Source organism: Diuraphis noxia, unplaced genomic scaffold (genome assembly GCF_037042655.1).
Source record: "Diuraphis noxia isolate RWA-SAM2 unplaced genomic scaffold, SU_Dnox_SAM2 contig0004, whole genome shotgun sequence".
Classification (NCBI taxonomy): Eukaryota; Metazoa; Arthropoda; class Insecta; order Hemiptera; family Aphididae; genus Diuraphis; species Diuraphis noxia.
Window position 1 is genome coordinate 41299239 of NW_028301714.1, and position 14153 is coordinate 41313391.

Here is a 14153-nt window from a genome sequence, read left to right on the forward strand (position 1 = left end):
CTAAAACTAAACTGAATTTAAATTTAAAACGGCGGAGTTGAAAGTTAAAAAAGCACACACATTTCCATAAGAAACACTGTCTATTCACTGACTAGTCATTCAGGCTGTCCAGTTGAGAAATCAAAAATACAGTGCCCGGATGCTGATATCATAGATATTTTTCTATTATCTCAATATTATACTGAATATTATCTATGTGAATATATCGCCGATTTCTGGTGATAAAACGGATTGTTTGTTCAATATTGATAATAACAGTAAGTTGTTATGTATGTGCCTGTGGTAAAAAGGGCGAAATCAAATCATTAAAAACAAAAACACTTGTAGAGCTTGTAGAATTTCGAATAATATGCATTAGAACAAAAAATATTGACGTTACCCACCTACACCAATAATTGTTATGGTTTTTATGTGATTATTTATAGTTAAAGTCTGTCTTAGAAAGCATTACGGAAAGCAGGTAACAACAACAATAATAATAATGCTATAAATCCAAAAAAAAAAAATAGATGTCATTCAACAATTGATATGAAAGTGGTTTTGTGTAATGTCCAATCAATTTGTTATCTTTATTTGATCATCAGGAAATGAACTTAAAATGGAGTTTGCTGACAAAATTAGAATACCAAAGTTGAACGGCGTTACAATGAGAGGTCCACACATATCCAACACTAGTACTGGAACACTAGTCATTACTGGTCATCATTTAATATTTTCATCAAGATCTGAAGATGTAGAATTATGGGTAAATAATCTGTTGGTCAATATTTTTTTATCAAATATCAAAAATAGATATTGGAATATATAATTCTCCAATATTTCCTAATTTTAAATGTTCAGTTTTTTATTCTTATTGTTGAAATTGTCTACTTTAGATTAGGCAAGAGACTACAATTTTTTAACAGGTATATAATTAAAGAATTATAAAAATAAATTATAAATTTATATTTATACAACAAAATAATGAGTAATAACTATTTCTGATTTTACTACAATTAGTGTCCCAGCTGAAAAATGTACACCACTTATTCTAATATTAAGTACTAATATTTTTAGATTTTGAACCGTAATATTGACATTGTGGAGAGAAAACTTAATACAATTACTTTAAAATGTAAGGACTTTAGAATTATTGTTTTTGATATGCCATATATTGAACAAGCTACCTCTGTTGCTGCTTCTATTGAATCACTCATAATGACAGGTTTATAAATTATCAAAATATGAACTTTCTACAAAAAATTTGTACATTTTTTTGTGTAATTTTTAGATGAAGCAGATTACCTACACCATATGTTTTCAAATAAAAGTAATGAATATCGTTTTCCATTTGATGTACAATCTCAATGTGAAAAACTAGTTGCTGGTGATTCAATGTGGAGAATATCTCATGTCAATAAATCTTATAGAGTATGTTTTTAAATTTGTCATTATTTTGTAATTACTGTTTTAATTTTCATAAAATTATTTTTATAACTTAAAGCATTCGGTTATATTGAGTAAAAGATAAGATTTTATCTTAAAAAACTTGTAGATTTAGTGGTTAACGGGAACGTTAACTAATCATTAATATGACGAGTGTTTGCCGTGCAGTTAAGTACTAAATTTTATGTTTCTTAAATTACATTTTAGTATAATATTTATATAAACAATTTAGATTTAGAAACTAATGGTAAAATACTGAATTGTGCTTAATTTCCTTCTTTTATATAACAACTATTTTATGTAGAATTAAAAATATTTAAAAAAATAAAATTCATGTTTTTTGTTTAAAATATAAACTTTAAATCCTAGCCCTACTCATAAATTACCAACTTTTAAACACAAATTTATAATTTTTTAGGTTTGTGCTACTTACCCAGAATTGACTGTTGTTCCATCAAATGTTGATGATACCATGTTGATTGCTTCTGCTAAGTTTCGTCAAAATGGTCGATTTCCAGTTTTGAGTTATCGTCACGAAAAAGGCGTAAGTTCTTAATGAATTTTTTTTTCATGTCAAAAATTTAAAAGTGCATTTTATTTTACTGAGAATTTTAGTTAACATTACTATAATTTAAGATTAGTCAATGGATTCCACAAACATGGTTAGTGGTTTTTCTGCTACTATTTTTCTGTACTCCTTATTCTTAAATTATACTAATATAAACATAAATAGACATTTATAGAAAATAAAAGATATTCCATGTAAGATGGTCCATACAAACTGGGACATAGAACTTCTCTTCCTCAGTTAGTTGTCCACTATGTTTTTTTTATAAATCTTCCTATTTATATACATTATTAATGACTGATTAACATAGCGCTAGACCACTGGAAAATCCCTAAATACCATTTTCAAAAAAAATCTGAATTTATTATTCGTACACCTAAAAAGATTAAAATATCATCTAAAATAAATAATTTTATTGTTAACTGTTTAAAAAAACTTAATAAATGTATAATTTATAGAGTGTGTTAATGAGAAGTAGTCAGCCTTTAGTTGGTTCAAGTTCTAAACGTTGTAAACAAGATGAACGTGTTATAAACTCTGTACTTGGTCCTGGAAAAAGAGGGTATATAATTGATACCCGCAGTGTTGCTAATGCTACAAATGCTAGAGCTCGTGGAGGTGGATTCGAAATGGAAGCTCACTATCCTCAGTGGAGACGAGTAAATTCGGCTCTTGAACGTCATAATGTTTTATTGGACAGCTTGTCAAAAATAGTTGAAGCTTGTAATGATACAACATGTACTATAGATCGATGGCTTAACAAGTTAAATGGGAGTGAGTGGTTGTCCCATGTTAAAGATACATTAAATGCAGCTTGTTTAGTTGCACAATGTTTAAATAAAGAGAGAGCTTCAGTATTGGTACATGGATCAGAGAGCACAGATGCGACATTGGTATTAATATCATTAACTCAATTGATATTAAATCCAGAATGTCGAACAATTGTAGGGTAAGAATTTGTAATATTATTTTAATATTAATTGTGTGTATTGAATAATGATTTTGATAAATATTTATAGATTTGAATCATTAATTGAGAGAGAATGGCTTCAAGCTGGACACCCATTTGAAACTCGCCATAAAAGTGGTTGTTACAATGCAGCTCGAACAAAAGTATCTTCGTCTACTACATCAAAAATTTTCCATCATGGATCAGGCGCCACATTTTTATTATTTCTTGACTGTACATGGCAAATACACAATCAATTTCCATGTTGTTTTCAATTTTCCTCAAATTTTTTATCATCACTTGTTGATCATTCATACTGTTCAGATTTTAGTACATTTTATGGTAATTGTGAGTCTGATCGAAAAAATAATCAATACGGAAAACCTAATTTATGGTCGCACTTTGATCAAAAAATTGATGAAATTATCAATCCACTATACCTACCTACAAATGATGTAATATGGCCTTCTGTTGCTCCATTTAGTATAGTAAGTATATAGTAGATCATGATTTACAAAATATTACTTTTGATAAAATTTAATAAAAATTTCTTTTAAATTAAATTTAAATTTAGTTATAATAAGTATATTAGCTTGTATTTTAAAATTTTTTGTAATTATTTAATCTAACCAAATTTTTAGGAATTGTGGCGAGATATGTACTTAAGATGGTCTATTGATCAAACACATCAAAAAAAGTATAAAAAATCAATTGATGATTTAGTAAAACGAAATAAGGAATTAAAAGTCTTAGCTACAAAATTACTCAACGAGAATCAAGATACTGGTAACAAATCTACATAACTAATTAATTATATTTTCTGTTTTATTCAATACAGGTACCAAACAATTATTGAATGATATGTTATTATTTTTTTTTTATGCCATTTAATTTGTTAATCAACTTTAGAAACTATATAATATATTTATTACTGTATATAATTATTTATTTCCATTGAACCTATATTCAATATTGTATCAATTTACCTGAAAATAAACAACTTGATTACCAACTAAAGTGTTAAAGAACAAAGGTCATAATTTTTTTTATATATTTACCAGTCAAATTATAGAAAACATTATTTATTTAATACATTAATTCATGTTATACCTAATATATTTTTGTTTTTATTAATTAGGTAAGAATTGCTTACGACTAGTTATCATTAAAAAGTTTGTCTATATCCATCATAAATATTTTTCTATTTTAGGTATTTAAATTATAATTTTTTTCTCTGTTTTTGTTATTACTATTTTTAAGCTTTTTGATATATCAATTACATTTAGCTAAACAACTAACTAGTAATACTTGTTATACATTAAATAATATTGCATAATATTATCAATTATGTAATATAAATATTTAATTTAAAAAAAAAAAAATGTATTCATTATTAATTAAAACAACTATCAGTTATAAATAATATTTAGGTTCTATCATTAATTAACAATAATTATAATCTATGATAATTTAATTTATATATCTTCTGTTGTCTATAATATGCAACTATCAAAAAATATTCAATTAATATGCATTTTCATTCAAATATGCGAAAATATATAAAAATAAAAATTAACTATTTAATCTACACATTACAAAACATTGACATTTGTAAACAAAATTATTCTTGGTGAACTGTAGAAGAATATGCTTTTGCAAATAAATTCGAGTTCTATTTATTATGATAAATTGTGGTTATGAATTTTTTATGTACTTTAAAAAAATGAGTATGAACAATTTACAGAGAACCTTGTATTCAATTTTTAAAGTTTTAATCTAGCATAAAATGTATTGACGTTTAAAAAAATGGGAAATGTCAAATGTCTTAAAATACATCAAAGTATGTTTAAATTTTGTCATGTACATAAAATACAGATATAAACATTTGATAAAGTATTTTAAGTATCAATAATTTTTTTTGTTTTGAGTTTCACCTAAAATACAATATTGATCTTGAAAAAAGTAATTTTTAATTTTGACATCAAATTAAATCCAATTTGCTACTAGAAACCATTTTTAAAATTAAAACTCGAAACATTTTTCAAATATTTATTATGTATACACAATACACCCAATAATTTTCTTTTAAACTCCATTTTAAAATCATTAATCAAAACATTCTTCGGATTCACCAAGATCCAAAAATTAAAGTAAATTGATAATTTTTTACTAATTTAGTATCTTTTAATAGCAACTTTATTGGATAATTAACATTTATAATATTATTAAATATCATACTACACAATTAACTTGAAACTTAAGAGCATAATAACATAAGAAATGTTGTATGTATGTATTTTTAAATGTTTCAAGTGGTTTCTTATCTGTAGTAAAATAAGTTTTGATTATTATCAAACCACGGCATATGATTTTTTAAAGTTTTATAGACTCTGCCACATTAATATCAATTCTACCAAATAATTGTTTATGTTGATTCCAACGCCAACTGTTTATTAAACAATAACCGATAAAAACATTTTAAAAAACAATCTAAACATTGTTATCTAAAAAGAACAGTGATTATTAAAATAATAAAATAATATAATTCTAATACCTCATATTTTTAAATAGGTTTATATAATATAATATTCAAAATAATAAAAAATACAGTTAATTTCATGTAATTTAAATGATTATTAATAATATTGTCGTAAATAATAATATAAGTAAAATAGTGGTTTTAAGCCAGCTTTATGTAAGAGAATCTATTGGTCATACATTTTATACATTATACTTTAACTTATGTTGTAATGCGTGTAAATTTGTAATTTACAAATATTTAGGAGATTGATAATCGGCAGAATCAATATGTAAAAAAGTTCAGCAGAGTCAATATGCGCTCCAATCAATAGATTTTTTACAGGTAAAAAGGTAATTTTGGCGCAGTTGATGTACACCCGACTTTTTACTCAGTTTACTTATAACATGCCATTAAAGAGGATATGATACCCATGTGTTGTCTCTATTTTACAAGTGCGTAACATTAAACATACCAAATTTTATGCTCAGCAGATCACGTTTAGCTCCATTAGTTTAAAAATTTGAGTGAATCAATCTCTCATTAGATTGTAACACCCTCATGAGCTTATGACATTTTTTGAATTTTGAAGTGAGTTTTAAGTATTTTAGGATGCACAAAAAATTTACAATTTACTTAGTGTAGTAATGGCAGCGAAAAATCTTAGAGAGTAGAAATACCAGAAGAAGAAGGAAATATTTAGAACTTGCTTCAAAATTAAAATATAGTAAAAAGCCCATGAGGTCGTCTAAATAATACTCTTGCCTTTATAAGAGATCAATTCACTCTAATTATTTAACTAACGGTGCTAAACATAATTTGCCTAAACGCAAAATTTGATTTGTTATACACTTAAAAGACAGTGACAACACATATAGGTATACAATTCTCTTAAACCAAAATAATTTTAAAAATTTGTATTTAATATTAATATCATTGTCACATTGTTAATCTTTTTATCACTGCAACCAACTATTTTTAAAATAAACAAATATAATTATTTTATTAGTTGAACTAGTTCACAGTTGCATTATTTTAAGAAAAGTATGTTACATAATAAGTAATTATTTCAATTTGAAATAATATAATATTTAATATTCATCTTAAAAATCGAAAAATATTATAGGAACACAAAAACAATTAAAATGTTATCACAATTAAACAATGCTTTATTTTTTGAAATTATTAAATTATATACTATACATAAAACAGTCTATAAAAAAATTGGCAAAGACACGGCAATAATTTACAAAAAATAACATAATACCCAGTACCCAGTAGTTGTATACTTGTATAATATACAAATAATTAATCATTGAACTTTCTTTTGTATTTTTTTTGTTTCTGGACTTCCAAGTGTTTTCTTTCTTTGGTATACCATATGCATGTACATTTGAGGGAATACTAAAAAAAAATTACACATTTTTTTTAAAAATTCTTTCAAAAAGGAAATATAACAGATACTATTTTTGGATACAATTTTTAGACAGCTTAGCCCACCAGATATCAAATAATTCCTGGTGACCTGACCTTTTTTCATAAATTATAATTAGTTGCCCCCCTTCAAAATGTCATAAATAGTGATATTATGTAGTAATAGATATTGAGGTAAGAAAGTGAAGACATTACATGTCATTAAATAAGAACAAATAAAATTTTCTAGCTTGACATTTTCCCATGCTGTCCCAGGACATATGTGATAAAATTAAATAATTTAGACAGGAAATAACATTTTGTTGAAGATTTTTTTATAGTTTTCATATTTCATTAATCAATAAACTTACATGGTATATAAATCAGCATAACAATGGCAATTGCAGACCATAGACTGAATGCAATATTTAGTTTATTAGGCATTTCAATACTCCACATTTTGGTTCTTCCAACATATCCTAATGACGTCCAGTAAACTAATAATTCTCCACTAACACCAACTGGATACAGAACATAGAAGAAAGTATATCTGAAAAAAATGACATTATCAATGTACAAATTTTAATAAACCCATTAATAGGATTAACATAATAAATGTTAGTTATTACCTCGCCCAAATAATTAGATAAGGGATATAACCAATAATATTGAAACCATAGTATGAATATCTGGTAATTTCTGCAAAGCACCAAGCAGTTAAGGCCAATGGTAAACCTGGTGAGCCCGATGTCTCTGGTATAAATGCAATAGCAGCGACAATGGCAACACGTGATAGAACTTGTTGAATAGTAACTGCCAAATTAGATTTCACCAAACCACTAGCTACATTTAATATCTATATTCATAATAAATAAAATTCAATTAAACAAACACAACTTCAAGAAAATCTACAAATAGTTTATCTTTTGACTAAAAATTATCAAATACCAAGAATTCAGTAAGTAAGTGTTATTAGTCAGCATACTTGTTGAGAGAAAAATATATAACTTTGTTAGTTACTAGTAAGACAATCAAATTAAGTATTTAAGTAAGTGTATACTTAAGAAAAATTATAAGCCTATCAATGAATATAAATGATATTTATATATTTTATAAACAAAACAAAACTATAAGATGAAGGGCTGCATATTATAATATTCTACATTCACACTATTGCTAGTGAGAGTATTTCTATCTCCAATCATTATATTATTGATTTATGGTTAATAAAATTAAATATTGTAATAATAATTGGCTTGAATATGTCATACTGAACACTACAATAAAACCTGTTGTTAAATAGTTGTTACATCTTATATGCAATAACAACAGATTATATAGGTATAAATGATATAGTTTATGGAAATTAAAACTTGTTATAGACCAACAAGGAACTGCTGACCTTGTATATGACCTAAAATAGTGAATATTCTGAATAATAGGTAACTTACCCAATGTCATTTGTTTGATATTAAATAATTTTCACTTAATACTACATTTATTGTTATTTATTCATCACTTCATCAGAGAAAAAGATAGATATCTAATTACATAAAATTAATACCTAATGCTTTTATTTTATTATTTAAAATGTAATAGTTGAAATTAAGAATGTTTTTTTTTCATTCCTACACAAAAAACAAATATTAATTAAATGATATTATATGCGGATTAACCTTAATTCAAAATTGCTCTATTTATTTTTTCAACAAGTTTATATTTCATTTCAGTTAAAAATGCATATACAAACCTCAATAACTGCAGCATTTTGGAATATTCCAACTGTATACTTCACAACGTCCCACAACGATTGAGATTGGGGTGGGTTCACATAGTAATTAACAATTTGAAATAATAAATAACTCCATCTGAAAAAAAATTTCTATTTAAGCATTCTGTCGCTCGACCAAGAAAAATACTATAACCTTAGTAATATAACATTACCCCAAAACTTGAATGAAATTGTATGCAAACAAATACACATTTACCAACAGACTAGGTTTTTTGTTCGTTTTTCCTTTGGTCGCAGCCATTATAACACGGTATTATGTGGTAAGAAAATAACAAATAACAAGAATAGGTAGTACTAAAGTAAATTTTAAAAGTAGGCAAATTCGACAACCTCGTTACGTATGAACTATGAGATCAACGCAGTGTCGAGTCGTCTGTCATTACAACGTACGCGGACGAGGAGTGACGACGACTTAAAAGTTACAACTGTACAAAATTACGAGCGTGTAGCCGGAGCGTACAGCAATAGCCAATAATGAGCAACTAGGCGCACAACTATCGCTGAATTACTATCACCGAGTTTCGGCTATCAGATTGAAAATCACAGTGGGAAATCATGATTCGTATATCATTCCCAAGGTGGATATGTACCTACATCGTCTACCTTGATCATACGAATTACACGGACATTTATTATTATTTAATTATTTAATTATCATTATTTTTTCTATGACGGACGCCCGATGGCTGAGACGTCCTGAGTAGTTGGCATCGACGTGTTTGAGTTTTTCATCCCCACCATTTGGCCAGCTGTAACGCGGCGCAAGACCTAAGGTACGTCCACAAACGGATGAACGACGTCACGTAACAGTTTTGGACTTTGGTCGGTAATGTGGTGAACCGTAAGTTATTATTATGCCTATAAACTAATTTAGCAAACTATTTTTTTTCAAGTATATATTTTAAATTATAGTATTGATGATAGTAGGTACCAAAATTAAATATGTATAATATATTTATGTATATTATCATGATTCGTGATAGGTACTTGGTATTCATAAACTTATAGTAATACCTATTTATTAGCAGTGGCGTATTTTAAACTTTTTTCTGGGAGCCCGACATTTTTTAAATTCAAATACCTATTCCATAGGTACTTAAATTGATATTAGAAAATAGTATATTATTATAGTCATAAAGATTACATAAATAGAAAATTCTTATCAATAGATGTTAGAAATTGATCTACTAGTTTTAAAAAATAGTTCTGGCGTAGGAATATTATAGTAGTTACTAGTTATCCTATTTTTGGTTCTAAATGAGGAGACGTTATTATACCCCTGGATCTTCCCTCGTAAAATCGTAAATACGACACTGAGCTCTATTACCTCCAAGCTTTTTCCACCATAGAACTATTCAACTATCTATAAATTGCAATTAAAATACCTTATATCTTATAAGCTATAGCTATATAATAAATTAATAAGTCTTATAAAGTTATGATGATTATATAAAAATTTTTATAGTTTATAGGTAGGTACGAAAGGTATCTACTACCTACGTAGGTAGATATAGTAATTAGATAATAAATTATTGTATTCATTATCTACCAGTGTTCTATTTTGAAATTTAAAAGAGGCTTATAGTCACTTTTCCTAAATTTTATTTATAGGTAAGCATAATTGGATAAATTGATTTTACGTGCTTGTTTTTATAGTATAGCATTTTTACTTAACCATCCTAAGATTACAGTAACAACAGAAATCGTGTTAAGCTTAAGATAATTTGTAAATTGCTAATTAGGTATTGCAAATAAGTGGTTTCGAACTGTTTTATATTAAACATTTAATCAAAATATAATTTTATTAAGGTGGAAATTGGGAATAATGTATTTTTATTAATCACCTACGAATTACGATTTACAACTATTTGAGATATCCTAACGAATCCTAACAAACAATAATATAATCAAACTTGGCTTTCATTCATATAGCCACGCGGTTGCCGGGCACAATGTCACAATCTACATATAGAACAATAATAAAACTTACTGCCGGATGACTGTATGTTTGTTTTCTGTAATGTAGTGGTTAAATATTTTTTTTAAGGTTTCCTGGGCTATCTAATATAATAGGCTTTTATTTTATATTTTTAATTTTAGTAAGTACCTATAGGTACGTCACGAATAACTCGTAGAGACGTGAAACTAAAGAACCTATAGGTATATGTAAAAATAAAATGAAGAGCAAACAATTATATGCAACTGGTTTAATGTTTATAACTATAAATTGTAACTATAAGTCTATAATGTAATAACCTATAGATACGTATTATGTTTTTTTTCTAATCAAGGCTGACTACTGGCTGGCATTATACAAAACTGGTTGGTAAGTGCTATGTGGTACACCGTACACCCTAAGTTATGAATAAATATAATATGAATTTGTAAATTTGAACTACTGACCAAACCAGCAGGATCGGCTCTAGCTTTTTCAGCGTCTAGTGCTAGTATTATTTCGGCGCCCTTCACCTTCTTTTTAAATATATAAACAGGCAACCATGCGCCCTTCCTCTGATTTTGATGCCATGTACCGCAGCATAAGTAGAGCCTATTTAAAGCCAGACCAGCTAACCAGTTTTGTAGGTCTATGATTATTTTAATGAAAAAGTATCTTCTACAAGATTGATTTCAGGACACCACTATAAAATCGATGTGTTTCTGTAATCAGTCTAATCCATTCCTTTGTTTCAATTATAGTAGCCAAAAATCAAAACCTATATATTAGATAATTAATTATTGTTGGTAGGTAATGACTTATGAGTCATAATTATTGACTATTATTATTATAGGACGAAATTATGGAATTATTGCCGTTTGTCCGATCTCTTATAATCATTTTAGGCACATATTATAAATACAATATAATATAATTTAAATTTATAAGTAATGTTTTGTTAATAAATGGTTATTCTCTAACTTAAAAACTATAAATTTAATAAAACCAGTTCCATTTAATAATTAAAATCAAAGGAACATATTTATTATTAATTACTAATGACCAGTGAAGTATAAAATTATTTATTAATCTATCTATCTATCATAATGAGTGATGACTCATAGAGCAAAGTATATAATATTATATTAATATATAGTCAGTAATATTTATTATCATGTATTTATATTTATTGTTATCAGTAAAAATTTTAAAATATTAACTTTTAAATTATTTTATTATACTTTTATAGGAACATTAGGAAAGGTGTTTATAATAATGCCATAAAAATACTATATTAGTAGTTAAATATATTAAACATTTAAAAATGATTTAAAATTTCAAATAGCAGGCTTTTTAGTATTTGAATTATAAGTTCAAATTTTTGAAATTTGAATTCAGAAAATGTAAGCCTTAAACCATTTAATATTTAAACACTAATATATATATATTTTAAAGTCTTATCTATTCAGATTTAAAATTATTTTTTGGAATGTACCTAACATCTTTATTCAGGACATTTATAAGTGCTTGAGATTATAATAATGACTTAACAAATCTCTCATTGATCAGATTTTCAAGATTTACTTATAAATGTATTATATAATTTTGTTTATATTATATGTCTCACATCCACAGATTGAAATTTATTAGTAATCAATTTTTAATAAATGTATAAGTGTACTTAATACATATATCGATAATTTATCAAAGTAAAACGCTATATTACAACTTAGAAATATATTTCTATAAAAACCATGTTAGGCAGATACTTTATTAGTTTAAAAAAAAACTATATAATTAGAGAAAGATTTTAAGATTTTAAGCAGAACGAATAACGATCATTGAGGAGTGTATTGGTTTTAGTATATTGTGTTTTTATGTTATAGACATAGAATATAGTGCGGAAAATTTATGGTAGCAAATTTGATCTAGTGCCTATTATGTATTTTTGAATGTAAAACAAGTAATTTTGTTAATAATTCAGAAAAATTTACAAAAAATAATGAAAAATGCCAGTTATAAGGAAATAAGTGCTATCCAGTTTTAAAAAAAATCGATTTGTTTGTTTTGTTATAATTCAGAAAGACCGTAGAGATTTATAATATATATATATATATAATATTTAATAGAAATTATAATATTTTTTCACTTTTCTAATCATATTATTACTCCTATTATACTAAGTTAAGAATATCGAAGTTATATATATTATAAGTAGGGCTGGGATATTAATGCCCTGAAATACCCCCAAAAATGCCCTTAAAAAAATGCTTTTATGACCTAAAAACCCCAAAACACCGAAAAAAATGACCTTAAAAAAATTAACTAGAGTAATTAAACGGTGTTTAAGTCGACAAAACTCGTACTAAACGTCGAACAATATATCATCGGACGTCGATTTTACTGACTTAAGATTATTTAACAGGAAATACGGATAGTGTTTACTCAAACCTTGTCCAATAATATAATACGAATTACGAGTACCTACTTATTTTTATATAAAAACCATGTTGGTGTAAATGTGTAAAAATCTTAAAATAAAATTTTAAATTCATACTTGGTTTCCAAAAACTCAAAAAATGCTCCAATAACTCTAAAATGCCCTAAAAAATTAATAAAATGACCTAAAAACTAAAAAATCCCAAAAATTGCAAAATAAACTTTCTTGTTCTCATTCATAAGTGCACAAAACAAATTTGTGACCAGACGAGCATCGCACAGTAAGCTTTGGAAAACAATGCAAAGTGCATCGAAATCCCAGCCCTAATTATAAGCATATTTTTAAGTGGCATTAATAGAATGTTGGACATTTAAACATTTTAGATGAGCCATACTTCCAATGATCATTTCGAAATCATTAAATTTTTTAATTTTTATTTTTATTCTTTACAGACAGAGTAATTCTAATTTACACTTATAATGGTTTAACTGTTTATCAAATCAATTAAACAGTTACAACTCCATTCATTTTCTAAATTAATATGGTGACCCAATATGCAGCAGTCCACTACCCTCGTAGAAGTCCGGAAAAATATACCAAGGAAAAGTTTGAAATTTATTAATAATTGCTTATGAAAATAAAAATATTATGGGTTATCAATAGATTGGAAGATAATAGAATACAAAATATTATAATAAAATAATGTCATAATTTATTATTATATTATTATTATATTGTTAATTGTATAAAAGGGGCTAGTATAGGCAATTTTAGATTAGGATACTCAATAATTAAAAGAACTTATTTATCTTTGTAGGTATATATTATTATTATATATACATATATAAAATAATCATTATTATTATAAATGTGTTGGTGACCTTTTTTATATCCTGGGATACATGTGGGCAGTATTTTATCAATTCATTATCCTTTTCATTTTGTCTAACTTAGACTGTGCGTGAATTCCGCATATGTGATAAAAAGTGGATTTTATTTTGTGCATGCAATTAAAAATTAAAATGATTTGACGTTCTTTATATAATATAATATATAGAAATAAAGTTATTACACCAATGACCCATATATGTTACCACTTATAGTCCATAATA

The 14153-nt window shown here is 26.1% G+C and overlaps 2 protein-coding genes across 3 annotated transcripts; one reads left to right on the forward strand and one right to left on the reverse strand.

Annotated features, from left to right (window-relative positions):
• The first annotated feature begins 253 nt into the window (after window positions 1-253).
• Window positions 254-4631, forward strand: LOC107169082 (myotubularin-related protein 9). Its single transcript, XM_089227480.1, has 8 exons — window positions 254-460; window positions 585-745; window positions 1057-1204; window positions 1271-1410; window positions 1844-1969; window positions 2452-2942; window positions 3013-3430; window positions 3584-4631. The coding sequence occupies exons 2-8, from the start codon at window positions 599-601 to the stop codon at window positions 3743-3745; spliced, it is 1632 nt and encodes a 543-aa protein (XP_089083606.1). The 5' UTR covers window positions 254-460; window positions 585-598; the 3' UTR covers window positions 3746-4631.
• A 1975-nt stretch (window positions 4632-6606) lies between these two features.
• LOC107169083 (very-long-chain (3R)-3-hydroxyacyl-CoA dehydratase hpo-8-like) lies at window positions 6607-9326 on the reverse strand. 2 transcript variants are annotated; one of them, XM_089227309.1, is made up of 5 exons: window positions 8799-9326; window positions 8624-8741; window positions 7503-7729; window positions 7245-7423; window positions 6607-6864 (listed from the first exon to the last, which is right to left on the reverse strand). In XM_089227309.1, exons 1-5 carry the CDS (start codon window positions 8855-8857, stop codon window positions 6773-6775), a joined length of 675 nt encoding a protein of 224 aa, XP_089083435.1. In that variant the 5' UTR covers window positions 8858-9326; the 3' UTR covers window positions 6607-6772. The 2 variants fall into 2 exon arrangements, with proteins under 2 accessions (XP_089083435.1, XP_089083434.1); XM_089227308.1 differs by having other exon boundaries at window positions 8818-9321.
• Window positions 9327-14153: the final 4827 nt, after the last annotated feature.

What these genes read in the sequence shown, in the direction of transcription:
- LOC107169082 (XM_089227480.1), top strand. Translation starts at nt 599, where the DNA reads ATGGAGTTTGCTGACAAAATTAGAATACCAAAGTTGAACGGCGTTACA. An exon ending in CTGAAGATGTAGAATTATGG is followed by an intron (nt 746 to 1,056) that starts GTAAATAATCTG and finishes TAATATTTTTAG; the next exon opens with ATTTTGAACCGTAATATTGA. An exon ending in GTTATCGTCACGAAAAAGGC is followed by an intron (nt 1,970 to 2,451) that starts GTAAGTTCTTAA and finishes TATAATTTATAG; the next exon opens with AGTGTGTTAATGAGAAGTAG.
- LOC107169083 (XM_089227308.1), bottom strand. Translation starts at nt 8,906, where the DNA reads ATGGCTGCGACCAAAGGAAAAACGAACAAAAAACCTAGTCTGTTGGTA. An exon ending in AATTTCATTCAAGTTTTGGG is followed by an intron (nt 8,742 to 8,817) that starts GTAATGTTATAT and finishes ATTTTTTTTCAG; the next exon opens with ATGGAGTTATTTATTATTTC. An exon ending in AAAATGCTGCAGTTATTGAG is followed by an intron (nt 7,730 to 8,623) that starts GTTTGTATATGC and finishes TTATGAATATAG; the next exon opens with ATATTAAATGTAGCTAGTGG.